This window comes from Bos indicus, chromosome 13 (assembly GCF_029378745.1).
Source record: "Bos indicus isolate NIAB-ARS_2022 breed Sahiwal x Tharparkar chromosome 13, NIAB-ARS_B.indTharparkar_mat_pri_1.0, whole genome shotgun sequence".
Taxonomy (NCBI): Eukaryota; Metazoa; Chordata; class Mammalia; order Artiodactyla; family Bovidae; genus Bos; species Bos indicus.
In genome coordinates, this window is record NC_091772.1 from 12,404,203 (window position 1) to 12,426,768 (window position 22,566).

General features: G+C 38.8%; 1 protein-coding gene across 11 annotated transcripts in view; it reads left to right on the forward strand.

Moving 5' to 3' along the window:
• Nucleotides 1-22,566, forward strand: part of USP6NL (USP6 N-terminal like) — a 139,518-nt gene that overhangs the window by 14,520 nt on the left and 102,432 nt on the right. For 5 of the 11 annotated variants that reach the window (XM_070800729.1, XM_070800731.1, XM_070800730.1 and 2 more), the window contains exons 2-3: nt 1,160-1,246; nt 11,009-11,083. In XM_070800729.1, the coding sequence (XP_070656830.1) occupies nt 1,243-1,246; nt 11,009-11,083 (79 nt within the window). In that variant the 5' untranslated portion in view covers nt 1,160-1,242. Of the gene's footprint in view, nt 1-1,159; nt 1,247-11,008; nt 11,084-11,108; nt 21,626-22,566 lie in introns of those variants that run through there. The other 6 variants (XM_070800736.1, XM_070800738.1, XM_070800737.1 and 3 more) reach the window with 2 other exon arrangements.

Genomic DNA, 22,566 nt, shown 5'->3' on the forward strand with positions numbered 1-22,566 from the left:
TAGAAAGGTATCACCCTTCCTTGTGATCCTGAGAGGTAGCTAATCAGTTTATGAGGGCAGCTCCCTGAGCACAAGTGTAAATTTGGTATCGAATCTGATATTATCTGGTTTGTGGAATTTCATCCATTAGGTTCAGGGAGATACTTGTGCACCCGTGGTAGTGTTTAAATGTTTCTTTGTGCCTCATTTTCTTTAATATATTATCAAAAAGGAAAGTGAAGTTGCTCCGTTGTGTCTGACCCTTTGCGACACCATGGACTGTAGCATACAAGGCTCCTCCATCCATGGGATTTTCCAGGCAAGGATACTGGAATGGGTTGCCATTTCCTTCTCCAGAGGATCTTCCCCACCCAGGGATCGAACCCGGGTCTCCCTCATTGCAGGCAGATGCTTTACCATCTGAGCCACCAGGGAAGCCATATTATCAAGGGAGGAAGATTTATGATTATATGCTAACAAAGGGTTAACTTTGTATTTAAAAGTAATACAGGGTGATGCATTAAGTTTTACTCAACTGAAAAGAACCAAATACAGAATTTTGTATGTAGGGTTTATAAAAGTACACTTTAAAAATATATACAGAAAATTCCTGGAAAGGAGACATGCCACAAATGACTGGGTAGATGTAGTGGCATTGTACTATTGAAATAATTTTTTCTTTCTACTTAGCTGTTTCCAATTTTTTAAAACAATGAAGCCCTATTACTTTATAATGAAGAAAAGGCCCATTATTAGAGAAAGTATAGCAGTAACTTTGGTAACTTTTATTTGATGGTGTGTATAAATCATTTATGTGCAGTCAAAATACATTCAGCAGGTGTAATGTGTTTAATTTACCCGAAATGGGGTGCTTTCTTCCTCTGACTTATTTATGTGGTGATGGAGGGAACTGAAAACAGATTAATAAGTTTCTGTGGCAACAACTTTATACATATTATTTGCTTTTGGGGTAACTTCTTACAGAAAAAGGAAAATATGAACAGAATCATGATGTTCCAAAGATTGGTAATTTTTTTACATTTAGATGATGTCAGGGTCTTTGTTTTTTTTTTTTTTGAAAATAGTAAATTTTTGTAAGTAAATTATTTTTATTTTCTTTTAGAAAATTTTAAATATTGACCTTTAGAAAATATGATTTCTTTCTCTGTTTTCTTCCCAGGACATGTATTCCTCTGAGAAACACTGGACAGCAGATTTGGGTGTAGCGCCGGATCGGGACCACATACAGAGACATCTCCAGTCATGGGTAAGTGTCCTAGGCAAATTGGAGTTACGTCACTTCATCAGTGATTGAATATTGCGGTGTGGCCCAATAACGTGCCTTTGTCTCTGTTTAAAAGAAGGTGGTCCTGTGTGGTGGTTGATTTATTCTAAGAAGTTAGATGTGAGGATCTCTTTGTCATTAGCTTCTTGGCTGGCTTAGTTTACCATCTAAACTTTTCTATTGACTATTCATTGGAAAGTGACTCTTTAGAAAAATGAAGAGGGAAGATGGCAATCGACCATAATTAGCAGAGATTTTATTATGTGACATTTAATCATTGGGTAACATGGGTTAATGTTATTTAATCAAAGCTATATCAGTGTCTTTGGATCAAGGAACCAAGTCTATCTTATAGACTTATCTTTTGAAATAGATTTTATCTTCTCAGTTGTAAGGGGATAGTATATATAATATTTCCTGTCATTCCTTTCTACTTCTGTTCATGAACAGGAGAACTAGACTTTACTATTTTAATTGTTTACTTCTAGAGAGTGAGGAAAGAATTAAGATTTTATCTTGATTGGGATCCTATGACTGTTGTGTACTTTTAGAGTACAGCCTTTTTGGTAAGGGAAACTGGGATGAAGTTAATATTTTCTTATTAGAATATAATAGCACAGAGTTTAAAATTTTTCACGTACTGATTATATTAACCTCGATAGGAATACAGTAGCTTTTCTCATCAATTTGAATAATCAGGCAAAAGTTGATAAGTGAAAGTGAAGCTGTTGTTATTGTGAGATCTTTGAGTAGTTTCTACTAAAAGTAATACTGCAAGCTGTGGTCTTGGGTTTTGGAGACTTTTCAGTGGGTTACTTTTTTGGTTGTGTGCTTTGAATAAATAAGGATAGTTGCCAGATGAGTTCAAATACAGATTAAGAAAGAAGCAGCTTTTGTTATTTCAGCTCCATTCATGTGAAATTTGGTGAGAATGTTTCTCTCTTGTAGAGTGCCAACTCTAGTAAAGATGGTAGTATAAGCTCATGAACACTAAGAGCATTTTAACTTAAGAAATGCTTACTTTTTTTGAAATTTAAATTTTGTTCTACTTTGTAATCTTAGTGGTCTAGTAGTGTCACTTACAGATGGCAAGTTCTTTGAGGACAAATGCCCAGGTGTCTTTCATTTTTGAGTCTTGGAGTCTGACACGGCTGTCCCGCAAAACTCAGAGCCCTGTGAGCCTGAAGGTAGAGGGAGGGGTGGCTTACTAGGCGTCTGATGATGAGTACTGGAACCACAAACATTTTTATTTATAAATTACAATGGTTATACTTCATCTGCAAGATTTTTAATCGGTTCGTTTTTATATCCACTAGTTCATTTCTCATTTCTGCTTGTTTGTGTTTAAAATGTTTTCACTTCTCTTGTTACTTATCTCTTTGAGGGTCTTTAACATGTTTATTTTAGTCTTTTTCAGGTCGTTTGATGATTTGTTTTGTCTGCAGTGAATTTATGTTCTGGTTGTTGATATTATTGGTGTCGACATCATGTTCTATAATTTTGCAGGCACGGGAGTTTTCTTGTGATGGGAGTTTTCTTTTCCTGTCTCTTTCTCTCTCTGGTTTCCCCTGCTGGTCTGGCAGTTTTGCCCTTGTCTCTGCCTGGCTTTAGAGTTCCCAGATCAGAATTAGGTCTTGTGTTAGTGGACCAGGCCCCGGCCCCGGTGACGTTGGGGATATCACAGATTTGGTCACTGGGTCAGCTGGCAAGAGGTCAGCCGTTTCCTAGGCTGTGGCCTCAGTGCAGTTAGCACAAATCTTTTCGATCTAGTTCCCTAAAGAAGGCAGAGCGCCACCCCAGTGCCTGGTTTTCAGCAAAGTGCCTGCTGCTGACCCTAGTTCCCTTGGAGCCCTTGCTACCCGATCCGATCAACTCATGTTAATCCCTGAGAGCCCACTGCCTGCCTGCTGCCTTTTCCTGTCTGGGGCCCAGAGCCCGGCAGACCTCCTGGCCTCGCTTAGGCTCACACTTTGTGTTCCTGTGAGATTTCTGATCCGTGGAGATGTTTAACTTGTTAGGGGCATAGGTAATGTCCTTTTGGTCATTTGTCTTTATATTTTATCAGTGATTTCTCAGTGTTTGTTGTGAAAACAGGGAGCTGCAAAGCATGAACAATGCCATTGGGGGTTTAACCACTGGGATTATAATGAAGTCTCATATCCTTACATCACATTTAAAATTAAAAAAAAAAAAATCAATTTCTGTTCAGTTCCCTGGATCCTAGAGCTCCTCTCCACCATCCATGCACCCCTTCACTCGCTGGGGGAGCCCCAGGGTGCTGCTCCTCCAGAGCACGCTGCCTGCCTCACTCTTGCAGCTGATCTCCTCCAGGAAAATCACTGGCCCGTTCACTCCAGTCTTTATCTAATCTGTAAACTCCTTCAGGGTAAAGACTTATTCCTGCTGCTGCTACTGCTAAGTCGCTTCAGTCGAGTCCGACTCTGTGTGACCCCATAGACAGCAGCCCAACAGGCTCCCCCATCCCTGGGAATCTCCAGGCAAGAACACTGGAGTGGGTTGCCGTTTCCTTCTCCAATGCATGAAAGTGAAAAGTGAAAGTGAAGTTGCTCAGTTGTGTCCGACTCTTAGCGACCCCATGGGCTGCAGCCTACCATGCTCCTCCGTCTGTGGGATTTTCCAGGCAAGAGTACTGGAGTGGGTTGCCATTGCCTTCTCCGAACTAAGCTTAGTTCCTGGCACTCAGTAGATGCTCAATAAATAGTGCATGGATTTGAGTGTTCCTGTGTGACCCCCTTACTGTGTGATAACTGTTCCATGTGTTACTGTTCTTAGGTGAAGTTTGAGCTGCTCCCATGAAGAGTGTGTGTGTGTGTTAATAGGATAAAGCGTTCCAAGTAGGGGAGCACTGTGAGAAAGACGTGAGGGTTTGACCACAGGAGGGTGTTACTGAGTGGTTGAACATTCTGGAGTATAGAGCTGGGGAAGAGCTTGTGAGAGGTAAAGCTGGTGTAGATGAAATCAGGGTCCATGGTGAACACATTTCAGGAGGTTTGGACTTAGGTTATAGTGCCCAGCTTAGAACTGTTGAGGGACCTCAGTGAGGGGGACTACTTAAGATTTCATTCTGGAAAAATTCCTCTGACAAAGAGACATTTTTGTTAGATATAAATTAAAAAGATGGGTCACAGGCAGTGTTTGCCTTTCCTAGTTTTGTTCTTAGTTTTCAGCTCTTTCCTTGCTCCCTTGGAAATAACGCGTTGAGTCTCTGTCTCTTGCCAACTTGATTTTCTCTAGCAATGGCAATCATTCTTGAGTGGATGATGGGGACCATGGGTTAGGGAATGTTGTCATGGTCTTTGCTGTGCTGCAGCTCCCAGGGGCTTGTCAGTTTTCATAAAGGTGGGAGGGGACTGAGTAAATCAGAGTTTCTGTTTTTGAAACAAACATTGGAGAAGATACGGTAAAATATGGCACAGGTTAAGAAATAGGAAGATACGTCATTAAAATCTAGATAGGATTTCCAAACCTAGATTTGGGTGAGATTGTTGGGTAACTAGAAATTTTGTCAGTGTTTCTCTAGAGATTACAAGAACTGGGTCCTTGTATGTGCCTCTGTAGCGTTTCCTCGCCCTTTGCATGTCATGGACCGTGTAGGACCTGGCCGTGGCTGCACGGCATGTGGGATCAACTGATGCAGACGTTGGGGTCTTGGAGGCAGCCAGCTCTGACACCTCAGGCCAGGCCCAGAGATCAGGTTCTGTATATCCTGACACATGAATTGGGAGGCCCCAACTGTAAGACCTAAAGAATTTGTTAAATGCTTTAAGATGTTTTTCGGCTTTTATTCTAGATTTTTATATATCCTGTCAAGTTCTGAGGCTGAATATGTATCTTGTGAAATATGTTGTGCTGCTGTGATGTGCATTTCATTGTGAATTGTTAGCTTTTTACAGTTGACAAAAAGCCTTTTGATTTTTCAGTACTTAAATTGGTCTTAATTTTCTATATTTGCCATATTTAGCAATGTTTAGCATTTTCACTTGGATGCATTGTAGAAGGAAATGGCAACCCACTCCAGTGTTCTTGCCTGGAGAATCCCAGGGACTGGGGAGCCTGATAGGCTGCTGTCCATGGGGTCGCACAGAGTCAAAGCAGCAGCAACATTTATCAAATTTATTAAACATTTTATTTTATCAGATGGTGTCAAAAATGAAATAAAGCTGTTATATTTAAAGTCTGGCTGTAATTTAAAATGGATATTTTAGATCTTTGATGGAGATTGTAACAGTAAGAGTAGTTTGTGTAAAGAGCAGTGCTTAATAATTTCTAGATGATTATTTTGATTAAATTTTTTTTTAAAAAAGCCAAAATAGCAACAAAAACCAAAAGTGATAACTTAGGATACTACTTATTTTTCTTTTCCCAAGTTTTAAGTTAAAAAGATGAAGTTTATCCAGTCTATTTTAAATTTTTAAATCTTTACTTCTGCATTTATTTCACTTTATTTGGAAAAGTTTTGCTCTGTAAGTAATTGCATGACATGTTTCCTAAGAGAGTCTTTTTGGATGTTGACTGGGCAATCCAGGAATGAGTCTATTGTGTTGGAGGTGTTTGATTCTGCCCTTTGGCCTAATTGGTGGAGTGAGTTTTTTGAGTCAGTTCTGAATATGAAATATTTCTCTTTTATATGAAGAAAAGGTAATGGTGGTGAATAATTTGGGATGTAGTGTATTTGTGTCTTTCTAGTAAGAGGAACAAATATCATCATTCATTGGAGCACAGACTGAGAGACAATGCTGAGGTGAAGACTTGGTTTAACATTCACGAGAGCAGATAATGCTATAACTGTTGAGTAGGTTACTAAACCCCTGAGTGGTAGCATAAAGATTCTTCTGAGTTTTATTAAATAGAAAAAATCATGCAGCAAGTAAGATAAGACTTTTCTTAAGTATTGTCTTCTCTCTACAACAATAGTCTATCTGGAATATATGTCCTATCTTATGGAATAGCTTTGTACCACAGAAGATAAAGAAAAGAAAATTTAAGTTGAACTGCATTTTAAATACTGACATAGCTGCATTTAACAAAATCTTGAGAGAAATCTCTTTGAAAAGGATGCTAATTTCAGAAAATAGGATTTGATTTTTACAGTTTCTTGAATCCACTTTATTAGAACTGATGTACTGGTTTGAAAATTTCATACATAAACTTATCTAAAATGAATTTCTATATGAAAATATTATAGGTGTGACTTTTAGTATTTTTCATTTATCAAAAGATAAGTCAAATAGACATTTTCTGTTAAAGGAATTGGAGCCTGTGAATGTATATGATGGATGTCATTGTATGGTTGTCCTCTCATTTCTCAGATGTGTGAAATTTGTATTAAATTTCTCTAGCCTCTGTCTTTCTCCCTCAAAACTGATCTAAAGTGGTATTTTGGTGTTACCTTTTTTCCCCTTTTTTGTAGATAGAAAAGTGATTATGAAATAATTCTTTCTAGCCTCTCTTTAAAGCCGTGGGCTGAGAGGGTCAAGAATAGAGTGGAAAGATTTCCCCAGGTTCCCTTACCCTCTTCCCTGATTCCCATTTTAAGCACTGAGCCATAGTTAGTTTTTTAAAACAGGAAATGTTGCATATGTTTCTGTCATGATTGTGGTCCAGAAGTTAGGAAGCCAAATGGGATTGGATACTTCTTTCTTTTTTTATTTAACTAAATTAATTAATTTTGGCTGTGCTTGTTCTTTGTTTTGCACAGGGTTTTCCCTAGTGGGGGCTGCTCTTCGTTGCCGTGTGCAGGCTTCTCATTGTGGTGGCTTCTCCTGCTGAGGAGCACAGGCTCTAGGGCGTGGACTTCAGTGGTGGTGGGTCCCGGACTGCAGAGCACAGGCTCAGCAGTTGTGGCGCACAGGCTTAGTTGCTCTGTGACTCGTGGGATCTTCCTAGACCAGGGATCAAACCTGTGTCTCCTGCCTTGGCGGGCGCATTCTTTACCTCTGAGCCACCAGGGAAGCCTGTGAACACTTCTTATATGAGTTATCTCTTATTCAAGTTCAGAGATGGTGGTCATTGTATAGGCAGATGGTAGTAGAGTGCTGTTTTCCCCACTAAGTTCAGAAGCTGACTTCTGCTGGCATTACCCAGGTACCCATGGAGCTACGACAGTTTTCTTTGCACTTACACTTTTGGAGCGGTCAGGTGTTAAGCTTTAAACAATGGAATGTAGAAACATTACAGTTAAACACTAGTGTGCACTCGTATACATCTTACATTAAATTGTGGGGCATTTGGAATCGCAGTGCCTTTTAAAAGTGCTGTTGCCTATTTTGGATTCTAGAAGAATAGGATAGAATGGAGTTTACTGGATGCATGGTAAAAGCTTTTAACCCTGTAAAGTCCTGTGTTTGATCTCACTGGTTAACCTTGTTACGTTCTAGTACATGCAAAGTAGAGCAAAATATGTTTGCTTGACTATAACTTAAAAAAATTCGAAAAGCAAAAGTGTATTAAGTTTTTTGTAAATAGTTGATCTCTTCTATTTTCCCTTCATGACTTTCTGCTATTTCCTTATGTGATATGTAGATATAGCTCAAGTGGGAAGTGTTATGTGTCAGGAAAGGAGGAACTAGGTATTATCAGCGTTGGAAGAACTCTGCAAACTTGTTTGTGACAATTATGGCACAACAGAATTTGAATTTCCAACTTGCTTGAATTTATTGAGCTGCATTCTCGTGGACAGTAATGACCTCTAGGTTTTCAGTGCTGTCCTTCTTAAGTTATTTTTTTCTGTCTAAGTGTGTGTCTGTTCTCAGCAGGTGAAATTCTATCCCTCCTTTCCACCTGGTCCAACTTTATTTTTCCCATGGGATCAATTCTGTCTTTTATTTTTAAGTATCTGAATGTGTGTTATTAAAAAATACATGTTACTGATTTTGGAACCATTTGAGAATAGGTTGCCTATGTCATGCTCCATTTTGTATTTCAGTAAGTAGTCCTGAAGAGGAAGGCTCTCATAACGTGACCACAGTAAAACTGCTTTAATAGATTGTGTTTATCTGGTCTACAGACCACACCTCATTGTTTACAGTTTCCTCAGTAATTGCGGCACTTCTGTCTCTCCAGTGCAGGGTCCAGCTGAGTGTCATTCACACCTTGCATTTAGTGTCTGGTGTCTTCAGTCTCCTCTAATCTGGAAGGTTCCTCAGATGTTCTTTATCTCACAGGATGTTGTGTTCTACACGAATGCAGGCCAGCTCTTTCACAGAGCGTCCCTCAGGTTAGGACTGTCTGAGGCTCCTCTGCCGGGATCCACCCTGGCCTGTGTGACAGGTTTGGGGGCATTCCTCAGGAAGTTCTGGAAGGGACAGGGGGACTGTGTAGTGATCGCTCCATTTCCTTCCCATTTGGTTCTTTCGCAGAAAAATTTCCCATTTTTTCTTTAATTGAAATAGAGTTCAAATATCTTCCATAAGAACAGGATTTATCGTTCTGCTTTGCAAGTTTCTGTTTTGCTTAATTATGAAGGTTTCAAAAAATGGCAATAAAATATTTTCTAGAATGTGAGATGACCTTGAAAGGAGATAACATTTGGCTTTTATCAAGAGAAATTCCTTTCTGTATGATTTCTGTTTTGAATTACATTGACAGAAATCTCAAGATGCTCTTGAACAGGTACTGTGAAATAAGGTATAGCAGTGTTGAATTTAGTGTTTTTTTAAATAACAGTAAACCAGCTGCAGCTCTTCATCTATTAATTGAATTTGCTTCACTAAAGATTAGCCCTTCCCATAACCTGATGCTTCTTTGTCCTAATAAATTTTCTTTAGCTAAAATAGAATAAATGAACATACTAAGGCTCCAATTCCCATTCGGTTTTAGAGATTTATGGGTTATATTAAATTTAATGTGAAATGTCAGAATACTTACCATCTATAGTTATAACTCTTAAAAGTTTAATAATTGAAAGGTATATTGGAAGCTAGAAAATTGATGGACTATTGCAAAAGTATAAGAGGTTCAAAACTTGTTTTTAGACAACACTGAGACAGGTGATATAAATTAATTTCTTAAAATATTTTAGGAGTTGTGTTTGAGTCTGATTTTAAAACAGATTTTAAGGGAGAGAATCCATGACTTGGAATAAGTATTAATAATGCTTTTGTTTAGTACAACAAGTATTAGTGAGCACCTCCCCATGCACTGCTGCTGTGTTGGTCTTTGGGGATTTATTAATAGACAAGGACAAGACCAGCATCTCATGGAGCCCTTAACTAGTGGGGAAGACGGACAGCCCAGTGCTGGGAGTGCAGACAGGAGATGTAGGTGTCTGCAGGAGCCAGGAGCCTCTCCCTGGGGAGCACAGGAAGCCCACCCTGGGGAAATCATCTTCCAGCTGAGGCTGGCGGGGAGAGGGTTCTAAACAGAAGAAATGGCAGGCGTAAAGGTCTGTAGTTGAGAGACTAGGAAATGGAGGTGAATTTAGCATTGGTAGAAATAGGTGTTTGGAGGGGATTAAAGTTGGCAACTTTAGTTTAGATGAACACTCTCCCGTTGCCTCCATTTTGTACTTAATTTTACCTAATCTCATCTAAACGAATCTGTTTTCTTCATCTTCACTAATTTCCTTTCATTGTTGTTGTTTTAAAGTATAACCATAACATTAAAATAAGTCCATTTGGAAAGGAGAGAAAGTCTTTGGTAACCCCATTCATTTGCTTTTTTGCATGACCCTCTGGTATTGTCTTGCTATATATATTTTGATATAATTGGGTTCATAGGGTGTATGCACTTTTATATTTGAATTTCTAACATTGGTTTTAGTTACCATATTTCCATAATAGTTTTTATAATTAGAATTCATAATTTTATTCCTTAAAGGTAACAATGTATAGTAACTTGTTTATTTCCTTTTTTTTTTTTTTTTAAGATGGTTCATTTAAAGAAAGGTTTGCAAAATGAATATATTTGGTGATTTTGCCCTATTTCTTTAAAAAAAGCCTATAACTCCTTAGGCTAGATTTATAATACTGAAATATTTTTGCTTAAATCTTCCTGTCTTTCTTAAAAAATGACATCAATTTATAGTGACTCTGGTAATTGATATACAGAATATCAGTTTCACTATCACTAGTAGGTGACTTAGTAGGCTCAAAACAACATAAAGTTGCTTTCAGTTGCATATTTGATTTTTAGACAGGAAAACTTAAAAAAAATTGTGATAAAATATCCAAAATGCAAAATGCCATCTTAACTGCTTTTAAGAGTACAGTTCAGTTGTTGTTCAGTCATTCAGTCGTGTCTGATTCTTTGCTACCCCCATGGACTGCAGCATGTCAGGCTTCCTTGTCCTTTACCATCTCCCAGAGCTTGCTCAAACTCACGGCCACTGAATTGGTGGTGGCATCCAACCGTCTTGTCCTCTCTCATTCTCCTTGTTCTTCTCTTCTTACATTCAGTCTTTCCCAGCATCAGGGTCTTTTCTAATGAGTTGGCTCTTTGAATCAGGTGGCCAAAGTATTGGAGTTTCAGCTTCAATATCAGTCCTTCCAATGAACACCCAGGACTGATTTCCTTTAGGATGGACTGGTTGGATCTCCTTGAAGTTCAAGGGACTCTCAAGAGACTTCTCCAACACCACAGTTCAAAAGCATCAGTTCTTTGATCCTCAGCCTCCTTTATAGTTCAATTCTCACATCCATACATGACTGTTGGAAACAACATGGCCTTGACTATACGAACCTTTGTTGGCAAAGTAATGTCTCTGCTTTTTAATATGCTTTCTAGGTTGGTCATCGGAGAAGGCAGTGGCACCCCACTCCAGTACTCTTGCCTGGAAACTCCCTTGGACGGAGGAGCCTGGTAGGCTGAAGTCCTTGGGGTCGCTAAGAGTCGGACACAACTGAGCGACTTCACTTTCACTTTTCCTTTTATGCATTGGAGAAGGAAATGGCAACCCACTCCAGTGTTCTTGCCTGGAGAATCCCAGGGACGGGGGAGCCTGGTGGGCTGCTGTCTATGGGATTGCACAGAGTCAGCCACGACTGAAGCAACTTAGCAGCAGCAGGTTGATCATAGCTTTTCTTCCAGGGAGCAAGCATTTTTTAATTTCATGACTGTAGTCACCATCTGCAGTGATTTTGGAGCCCAAGAAAATAAAAGTCTCTCACTATTTCCATTGTTTCTCCATCTATTTGTCATGAAGTGATGGGACTAGATGCCATGATCTTCGTTTTTTGAATGTTGAGTTTTAAGCCAGCTTTTTCACTCTCCCCTTTCACCTTCATCAAAAGGCTCTTTAGTTTTTCTTTGCTTTCTGCTATAATGGTGGTATCATTGCATATCTGAGGTTATTGATATTTCTTCAGTATCTGGCAATCTTGATTCCACCTTGTGCTTCATCCAGCCCTGCATTTTGCATGATATACTCTGCATATAAATTAAATAAGTAGGATGACAATATACAGCCTTGACATACTCCTTTCCCAATTTTGAACCAGTCCGTTGTTCCATGTTCTACCTGCATACAGCTTTCTCAAGAGGCAGGTAAGGTGGTCTGGTATTCTCATCTCTTTAAGAATTTTCCAGTTTGTTGTTATCCACATAACCAAAGGCTTTGGCGTAGTCAATAAAGCAGAAGTAGATGTTTTTCTGGAACTCTCTTGATTTTTTGATGATCCAATGGGCGTTGGCAGTTTGATCTCTGGTTCCTCTGCCTTTTCTAAATCCAGCTTGAGCATCTGGAATTTCTCGATTCATGTTCTGTTGAAGCCTAGCTTGTAGAATTTTGAGCATTACTTTGCTAGCATAGTGTTGAATATATTCACATTATAGTGCAACCAATCTCCAGAACTCTGTGTCTTGCAAAACTGAAACTCTGTATTCATCAAACAGCTTCATGTTCCCCTCCCCTGATCCCTTAGCAACCACCATTCTACTTTCTGTCCCTACGAATATGACTACTCTGGGTACCTCTTGTTGGAGGGAGCAAATAGTATTTGTCTTTTTGTGACTGGCTTATTTCGATTAGCATACTGTCCTCAAAGTTCATCCCTATGGTAGCATGTATCAGAATTTCATTACTTTTTAAGGCTGAATAATATTCCACTGTGTGGATTACATTTTGTTTATCTGTTCATCTGTTGATGGAAGGAGAAGGCAATGGCACCCCACTCCAGTACTCTTGCCTGTAAAATCCCATGGGCGGAGGGGCCTGGTGGGCCGCAGTCCATGGGGTTGCTAAGAGTCGGACAAAACTCAGCAACTTCACTTTCACTTTTCACTTTCCTGCATTGGAGAAGGCAGTGGCAACCCACTCCAGTGTTCTTGCCTGGAGAATCCCAGGGACGGGGGAGCCTCATGGGCTGCTGTCTATGGGGTCGAACAGAGTTGGACACGACTGAAGTGACTTAGCAGCAGCAGCAACTGTTGATGGATACTTGGTTTGCTTCCACCTTTTGGTTTTTGTGAATAAGACTGTTGTGAACCTAGGTGTACAGATATCCCTCTGAGATTCTGCTTCCTGTTGAGTACATACCCAGAAATGGAATTGATGGATAATATGGCAATTCTATGTTTAATTTTTTGAGAAATTGCCGTACTGTTTTTCATAGTGGCCACACCATTTTGAATTGTACAGGAATTCCCATTTCTCCACATCCTTGCCAACACTTGTTATTTTCTGTTTTTTGGACAGCAGCCATCCTAATGGTGTTGAGGTGGTGTATCATGGTTAGGATATCTTTTTTCATGTGCTCACTATTTACACTTTCTGTTGTATCATATTCTTCTAAAACAGTCTTCCAGAATTCTTCCTGAAAAATCACAGATTTTTAACCTTGGATAATGCTTTTGTGTCTCCAAAAATTAATTATGGAACAATACAGTTTTTGTATGTTTATTGGAGCTTTATTTGTTTCTTTTGGGACATGCCTCATTTTGTGGTGATCAGAGGAGAGCGAGCTCACAGTATACAGAAAAGGCAGAGGAAGAAGAAGGTTTCAGAAAGAGAGGATGAGCAGAGAATGATAGGATCGGTTCTGCTTAATATATTGTCCTGTCAGGGACTGTCTTGGTGGTTAATGTGCTGTGGTGATTACAGACTGCATTGAGGAAGCTCTGGAAAGGTCTTTTTGAATGTTGAAGGGACTGCTGTGTCTATATGCACAAGCACTTTTGTGAACTCTCTAGAAATACCTATGTCTTTATATTTGTATGTTACATATATGTATATGTATGTCCACACACAAATATTTGATGCTGTGTGATGAATTATGATTTATTCCAAATTGAATTGTGATTTAAGGGATAAACATAGACGTAAATGATTTTTTATATGTGTTTTCTTAATGGTAATGAATTTTTTAAAACTACTAATGTTATTTTATAGTTTTGTTAGTATCTAGAGGAGGTCAGACTGCCTGGATGTTGTGTTTTGTTTGAATTCTTGATTTTGAAAATAAAGTCATATTTAAGTTTCCTTATTATGACTAGCGGCCTCTTTTCTTTCCATATCTGCACTCATCTACATGTAGCTTGGGAAAGTCAGAAGAGAGGTCATTTCTGCACAGAAGGAAGCGTACTTTAAAGATTTGATACGTGGTAACTCAGAAATTGGAATATGTTCAGTTATAATGTACTAGGTATGGCCTTTAATTCACACTTTTTCCACTTAAGGACACATGCTCAGTCATCTAGTAATTATTCACAGTAGTCAATTCAGTTGTCATTCAGTAATTAACTGTGTAATTACTTGTTTAATGCCAGTTACTCTTGGATAAGGGAAAGGTGGAAGGTTGGTCACCCTGTAATAACCAGCAGCTGATGTTGTTACCTACTCGGTGCCTGCTAGGTGTTGTGCATACATACTAGGTGCTTAATGTTTTGTAGGATTAATGAGATTTTATTGCCTTTAACATGCACTTATGGTATACAGACAGTACATTAAGAATTTGTGAAGTTATATTGGGATAATATGTCTATTTCCTTGTTTGTAAGGTATATTTTGTGCATATTTATGACAGTTTCCACTGAGCTACAGAGTTGAAAAGTTTTTTGGTTGCTTTTTATAAGTAAAATGGATTGCCCTTTTTGGTAAAATATTTTTAAAAACTAGTTTTGGAAGAATAGCTAGCTTGATTACATTAATACAGGTACTTCATTCATAAGCAGTTACTATATCTAATATTCTTGGAGATTATGTAAAACAAAGATAATGTTATCATCCATAAACACATGTCTGTGGCTCCTTCCATGTCCTACAGTTTCAGGACATTTACCTTTACACCTATGAAGAAAATCTGTCAAGATAGGAGCTTTTGGCAACGTTAATTTTTAAATGCTCATTATGAATTGTTAGGAACACTGGACAGAAAATAGTATAGTTTTAGGTATAGAAAGAATGTGCAACTTTTATTTTTTATAAACAGTATATATTGTATTTTATATTGATGAGTTTGTAGAGATTGATTTTCAGAATTCTAGAGCAAAGTGATTATATCTCATACTTAAGGTAGAATGACAAGGAAGTGAAGTATATTAACTGGTTTATTAACCCAAGAGGAGACCAGTCAGAGGTGGGTTTGCAGCTTAACATTCAGTAGTGTTTTTCTATCTGCAGGCTGACTGACATCTTGAATATTTACAAATTATTTTTGTCATGAGAAGGGTAACCTCTCACATTTTTTCTTCTCATTTATCTACATGTTCTGAAAAAAGAATGACAGTAGTTTAATTCTGAAATATATTTCCAGGAAAAACCAAAGAAGTTTTCTGAAAATTGGGTAGAAAAAGAATCTGAATCTTTGCCAAGAATGAAAAGATGCTGGCTGTTATTCATTTGATCAAAAATTTTTGTGGACAGAGCACAGTGCACATAGCCATGTCTGTGTTTGTTTTATGAAAAAGATGTCGATGAAATATTCAGAAATGCGAAAATACAAATTAGTTCCAAAAGAGTATGTATACTGTTACCTCAGTTTGGTTAAATCAGCAAGCAGAAAGTACATGAAAAGTCTAAAAGGTTGTTAGCAGTGCTTATCTCTATACAGTGGGCCTGAGAAAGATTTTTATTTTCTTTTGACTTATTTTTGAATAATTTTTTTCTACAATAAGCATGTATTCTTTTTGAAATAAAAACTATTAAAGATGTAAATTGAAAAAAAGCAGAGACTTTGTTAAATTAGTGTTTGTAGTTCTTTAAGATTCTAAGGAGTTGGTTTGAAGTGTCTGTAACACTATTTGGTATGGATAGTAGTATAATTCTGCTTTAGAGTGTATGGATTCTCTTGTATTTCTTTTCACTTAGGGCCACAAAGATGCTTCAGTGAACTTGTTCATGGTTTTATTAAATGAATGTGAGAAAGAATATACAAATGTGATCAAATTCAATCTTATTCTTTCTCTCTTCCTGTTTCTTTTTTTGTTGTTGAAGGAGATATGGTGGGAAAAGATTTGTTTTCTCTGCCAGACTGTTTTTTCTTTACATCATTGGTTACACAGTACCTGTTTGTCCCCTTTCATCTGAAAGAAGTTGATTTTTGCCTTGTATTCTCCTTTGGAGAAGGGAAAATGGCACAGTTGAAATGTCCACACAGAAGCAGATGGACAGTACTGTCTCTCCAGCCTGCTGGGTTTCTCTCTCTCTCGTCATCTTTCTCCTTTGCTCATGGGTTTTCTCCCTTGGTTCTGCTCTGGAGATGCTGGATTTGGAAGTGATGGGAAGGAAAAGTAAATCAGTGGTGTTGGGGCTTGGCCAAAAGTTAGTGGTTTTGGAGGTTTTGGCCTACAAAAATTCAAATGTAGGATCCAAGATTGAAGTAAAAGTTTTTCTGTTAAAAAAAGAAGTAGCTTACAAGTGTTTGTAGGCAGCCCATCGCAAGGGCAATTATAATATTCCTTGTCCTCCAGGCCACGTGGATCTCTCATGTATGTAGGTAGTTCAGATTTTTGTGTTAAGCAGTCTCTCTCCTATTAAACTCTGTTCTCTTTGGATTTATCTTTGCATTAAAGTCTGAAGAGTGGGATGCAGATTAAATATATATTAAACATAGATTAATTCCTTTGTAATTTTTTATAAAGAGTTTTTTTCTTCCCAGAAAAGTTTTAGGCTTACAGAAAATTTGAGTGGAAAGTACCAAGAGTTCCATTATAATGCTGTTGTTAACATCTTACACCAGTGTGGTACATTTACTGCAATTGATGAGCCAGTATTGAAGCAATATTGTTAACTAAAGTCCATAGTTTACTTTAGGGTTCCCTCCTTGAGTCATTTGTTCTATGAGTCTTGACAAATGTATAATGACGTGCTTCTGTCATTACAGTAATACATAGAGTAGTTGCTGCTGCTGCTGCTGCTAAGTCGCTTCAGTCATGTCCGACTCGGTGCGACCCCGTAGACGGAAGCCCACCAGGCTCCCTCACCCCTGGGATTCTCCAGGCAAGAACACTGGAGTGGTTGCTTTGCCCTAAAAATTGATTCTTTTTTCCTTCTTCCCAAATTCTTGGCAACTGCTGATCATTTTATTGTCTCTGTAGTTTTTTTTGCCTTTTCCAGAATGTCAAATGGTTGGAATCATGTACTGTGTAGCTTATTTCAGATTGACTTCTTTGACTTAACAATATGCGTTGAAGATTCCTCTATGTCTTTTTGTGCTTGATAATAAAAGCTCACTTCCTTTTATTGCTGAATAATATTCCATTGCCTGGATGTATCACAGTTTGTTTATTCAGAATTCACCTACTGAAGAATGTTTTGGTTGCTTCCAGGTGTTTGGCAATTATAAATATAAAGGTTTTTATGTGAATATAAGTTTTCAACTCATCTGGGTAAATTCTAAGGAGCACAATGGGCAGGTCATATTAGTATAGTATATTAGCGTATCTAGTCTTGTGAGAAACTGCCGAATTGTCTTCCACAGTGACTGTACTATTTTGCATTCCCATCAGCAGTTTATGAGAGTTCCTGTTGCTCCACATCCTTGCCAGCATTTGATGTCGTCAGAGTGTTGGAGTTTAGCCATTCTGATAGATGTGTATTGATATCTTGTTGTCTTAATTTGAAATTCTCTAATGGCCAGATGTTGAGCCTCTTTTTCTATAGTACTTCTTTTCTATATATATCTCTTTTGGTGAGATGATGCAGATTATTAAAAAAAAAAAAGCAAAGTATAATTCCTTAAAAAAAAGTAGTAAAATGTGTTCTCTGTGGAAAAGTCTAGCAAAAGAAGACTAAAACTTTATAATGCCACCAGAGGAAAAATCATTGGTATCATTTTGATATTTTTCTTCATACATTCAACTCTCTCTCTCCCCTCATGTGTGTATAAAAAATGGTAACAGGGCATCATGACATTTTGTACTTTTCATGTTTACTTACTCACATGTAGTTAGCTTTTCCTGTGTTGTTCTTCTAGAATGGATCTCCAGTGGTCCTTAACCTTGACTGAATGGTATCATTTGAGGGAGCTGTTAATGTTTATGGTGCCCAGGCTGCACCCCAGGATAGTGAAGTCAAAATCCCTGTGGATGGACCTAGACATCATACTTTAAAAAATTTCCCAGGAGATTACAGTGTGTATTGAAGATTGAGATTCACTGGTCTAGAATGTAACAGAATTAACTTTAAAGAAAAAATATCTAATTCCCAAAACAGCATATAAAATATGACGCCCTTTTTATAAGGTTCAGAGCAACCAAATAGCAACATTAGGGTTTTGTGTATGTGTGTAATAACGTATAAAGGAAACTAGTGGAACGATAGCTACTGGATTCAGGATGATTCTTACTTTGAGTTGAAAGCAGGGGGAATGAATTGGTGGTTGGAGGGACCGCAGGTTACATGTAGATTACTAAGGTCCTAGTTTTTGTTTTGATGGTTGCTTTGTGGCATTAAGTGAATTAAATAAAACTGGACTAAGCATGAACCAATGATTAGAGCTAAAGACTGTGAGTAAACCAATTCTTTGTGCTAGAGGGCCGATAAGGAAACATATTAAGTAGTTGAAAACTGTTAGATTCCTCTTGTAAGTTTATCCAGCAGGGTTTAAATATCACAGTGGTTTGAAACCCAATTCTATCCATCTAAAAAAACTGACAGGCTATTCCTTGGTTGCTAGAGATTCTAGGTACTGTCCTTTCCCCCCTCTGAAATATACATTCATTCCACTTTCCTCGCAGAATTTTATTCTAATACCGTTGGTTGAAACAACAAACATGATAAATTTTGATAATTATTCACTGCTGCTGCTGCTGAGTCACTTCAGTCATGTCTGACTCTGTGACCGCATAGACGGCAGCCCACCAGGCTCCCCCGTCCCTGGGATTCTCCAGGCAAGAACACTGGAGTGGGTTGCCATTTCCTTCTCCAATGCATGGAAGTGAAAAGTGAAAGTGAAGTCGCTCAGTCGTATCTGACTCTTATTGACCTCATGGACTGCAGCCCAGCAGGCTCCTCCATCCATGGGAGTTTCCAGGCGAGAGTACTGGAGTAGGGTGCCATTGCCTTCTCCGATTAGAGAGTAAATGAATGTATTTACCCTTAAGTACTTCAGGGTATATTTCCTAACATCCAAGATATTCTGTTACATAACTGCTCTGGAGTGGTCATAGTCAGGAGATTAACATTGATAATCTATAGATTGTATTCACATTTTGCCAGCTGTCTCAAAATGTCATATATTTTCCTTCATCCCTTTCTGGTCCAATTCTGGTCTGGAATCATGTGTTCCATTTAGTTATCCCGACTCTTCATTCTTCCTCTAATCTGTAAGTGTTCCTCAGTCTGTCATTGTATTCTGTGATCTTGGTATTTTAGAGTACAACTCAGCTCCATATATTAGAATATATGCGCAGATATTTTAAGTGATGCAGTGTGTGATAAAAACATGAGAAGCGAATGAGAGAAACAAGAAGAATCTGTGTCTTGGCAAAGGTTGACAGTGGTGAACCAGTGTGTCCAAACTGATTGCTGTATGATTTTCATTTACGAAATCATACTGATATCAGTGAGGACAGGCGTAATGATAATCACAATTTACGGAAACACAAATACAGATGTTCTTCTCTTCACTGGTCAGATACGGAGAACAGAGTTGACTGAGGGGATGATGTCCTACTTGATGGAAAGAGAAAGCAAAGCTACCAGAAAGTACTTTTCACAAACGTGCTTTCTTTCCTCGGAAAATGGAAGTACTTTCTCAGGAGCTGGACTTGCAAAGGACTGGAAAATAAAGCCAGTAGATATTTAACACTGGTTTCATGTTCAGGCTTCCCTGGTAGCTCAGACGGTAGAGAATCTGCGTGAAATGCAGGAGACCCAGGTTCTATCCTTGGGTCTGGAAGATCCCCTGGAGCAGGAAATGGCAACCCACTCCAGTATTCTTGCCTGGAGAATTCCATGGGCGGAGGAGTCTGGTGGGCTACCGTCCATAGGGTCACAAAGAGTCGGACATGACTGAGCGGCTGTCACTACTACTACTTCATGTTCAGAACTGCCCTAGGAAATGGGGCAAGGGATGGAAAGAATGAGGGGAATTTTTGAAGGATTTGACTCAAATGTTGATTTGCCTGTTTCAGATCTTCAGAGGGATGCATTGAAAAGCACAGTTTTGATTTGAGGTTTAGAATTTGATCTTTGACCCATTTGAACTCTTGATTTGGGTTTCAAGTACAGACAAGCTCTTTAATAGCTGGGATAGCTGCTGGGTCTTGCCCTCCACTGGCCAGCCTTCTCTCACTGCCGTGGGTTGGCAGCACCCGTGGGCTTCCCAGGTGGCACAGTGGTGAAGAACCCGCCGGCCAGTGCAGGAGACACAGGAGACTCGGGCTCCGTCCCTGGGTCAGGAAGACCCCCTGAAGGGAATGGCTGCTCACTCCAGTGTTCTTGCTTGGGAATCCCATGGACAGAGGAGCAGGCTGACTACGGTCCATGGGGTCACAGAGTTGGACACGACTGAGCAACTGAGCACACACATCTTACATTAACACCCATATCAAGAATAGATTATGGGTGATGTATATGCACACATTCTAGTACTTCTCTGAAGAGCTGAAAATCTTATCCTGAATTTCGGAACTGTACGTTTTTTCACAAGAGGCTTGGTGCCATGGTAGGCAGAAGCCTTTGGGTTGGAGCCTGTGTTATACTTCCAGCCATGGTTGATTCACCGGGTACCTCATTTGTCCAACTGGAAAATGGGAAAGTAGCAAGCAAGCCTTTAAATGTGTGGAGGTAAAGGAAACTGCCTTTGATTTGCTCCAGGGTGTATTATTTTATGATACATGAAGAATATCAGTAAATGGGAAGGAAAGAAAACTAGGAAAGTCGACAGTACAGAGGGAGGAACACAGTGCTGGTGAAGAATCACTTTAGTAAATGTAACATTTGACTGTATTAACCTCAAGCTTGTTTTTCTCTTTTAATTAACTCTGTAGGTTTACTGTGAAAGGGCTGCTGTGTGATGAATGGAACATGTGACAAAAGTATTAAATATTAATTGAGCACAGTTGCAGCTTGGCTGTTAAAAATCATACGGCAGAAACAGTGCTTATACTTGATTTGCTATTCTCTGGCCCACGGCTCAGATGGTGAAACCAGTGAATTTACAACCTTTCTGGGGGTTTCGAGTGTGCAGTGGGACCAAGACCTCGCTGCAGGGGCTAGACTGTCAGTGGGGCCTGTGTGAGGGGGAGGGCAGCGGGTTCTTGGGGTATTTTTTGAGGTACCATATCTTCTATGCAGATCTGAAAGCTTGGAGTTAGCAAGATAGAGTTGTATTTTTATCCACATTTTATTTTCTGTATTTCAAATAAGAGATTTTTGAGAAAATTGAAAAAAAAATATCAGGGCTTTGACAGTGCAGGGTATTTTGGTTGACTGCTTCTGAGTGTGTTTTTTAAAACTTGCACACAGCATCTGTGATCCACAATGTGAGAGGATTTATAGCGTAGCACTTTATTTTTCCTGTCGTGACTTTTGTCAGAAAATGTTTTCACTGTGCTCAGTGCTTCACAGATTACTTACATTTTGTTTTGTATATAACTTGTTAATGCTGTGCAAAGTTATACATTTTGGACTCTGAGGATGGTGGTTTTCACATGTGGCAAAAAATCACTTTGAAGCCTTCATTTCAAGGAGATGCAGCCCATCCACTCCTATATCTTACTAGTTGCTTCAGAGCCTGCAGGGAGAGCTAAGCAGAGCATGTATTCCTCTGGAGTTGAACTGTGCTCATCCTGAGTTTCCTGAAAGCAGACATGCAGTGAGCTCGCGCTGGTGAAACCTGTTGGATTCCTGGGGGACGCAGCTGGAGCCTCTGGCCTGTTCACTAGCAATGATTCAAGTCTTGCAGATTGTAAAGGAGCTGGTGACACCATCCAGGCAGAGAGCAGCCAGAGCGAAGGAAGGTAGGAACTGCAGCAGTATCACAGTCGGAGCACTTTAAGGCACTTAGAGATTTTTACGGATATCGACTTAAGGAGCAGCTGTCAAAGAGGAGTTTGAGGTGGACTGTGTGCTTTTGCTCTTCTGATGTATTTCGGTATCTGAAGAGGATCAGGTAATGGCATAATTGTTAACGCGCCTCATTATTACTGTTTTGAAATCACAAAGGAGAAGCATATCATTTTATTATGAGGCCTGAAGAGAGAGGAGAGGTTGTGACATACCCATTGCAGCCGAACTTTCCTTCTGTCAGGATCCTCTCACAATATTTATTTTGGGGGTGAGAAGAGTAATTTATGTAATCCTCTTCTAATTTTAAAATATAATGTTCATGGCAGAAATCAGAAGAGAACAAGCTTGAATTCCACCTATAGCAGAGCAGAAGGACTGCTTGGTTCTTATTTGTGTGAATAAGTGATTAAATAGTAGTAATAAATACGAATTTAGCCAGTGAAAGGTAGATCTTATTGCCTTTTTCAGTGAATAGTTGCTTTTTTCTGTTTATGATATATGCTTAATTCTCTTAAAATAGTCCAATATTTATAGTCTGTGACAGTTTAAGATATGCTGGAATACATTTTCAAAATCTTTTTTAATTGCATGCCTGACTTATGGATCTTAAAATAAACTAATGCAGATAGATCTTTGAAGAAGTGTTAATACTTCTGTGTTTTGATTTTTAGCATTTGAAATAGTTTAGTTAATCTCTAAGATGACAGTTAGGAATTAATTTAAAAAATATAGGCCTGCAGAGAAGTTTGTAATACTGGCAATTTAACTAATTTTATCTAGAGCTTAAAATCAGCCAGTTGATAAATTTAAATGCCAGCTTTTTCATATGAAGGATATATCATTCTGTTTTTATATTATCAGAATAGCATAAGCATACTTCAGATGATATAAA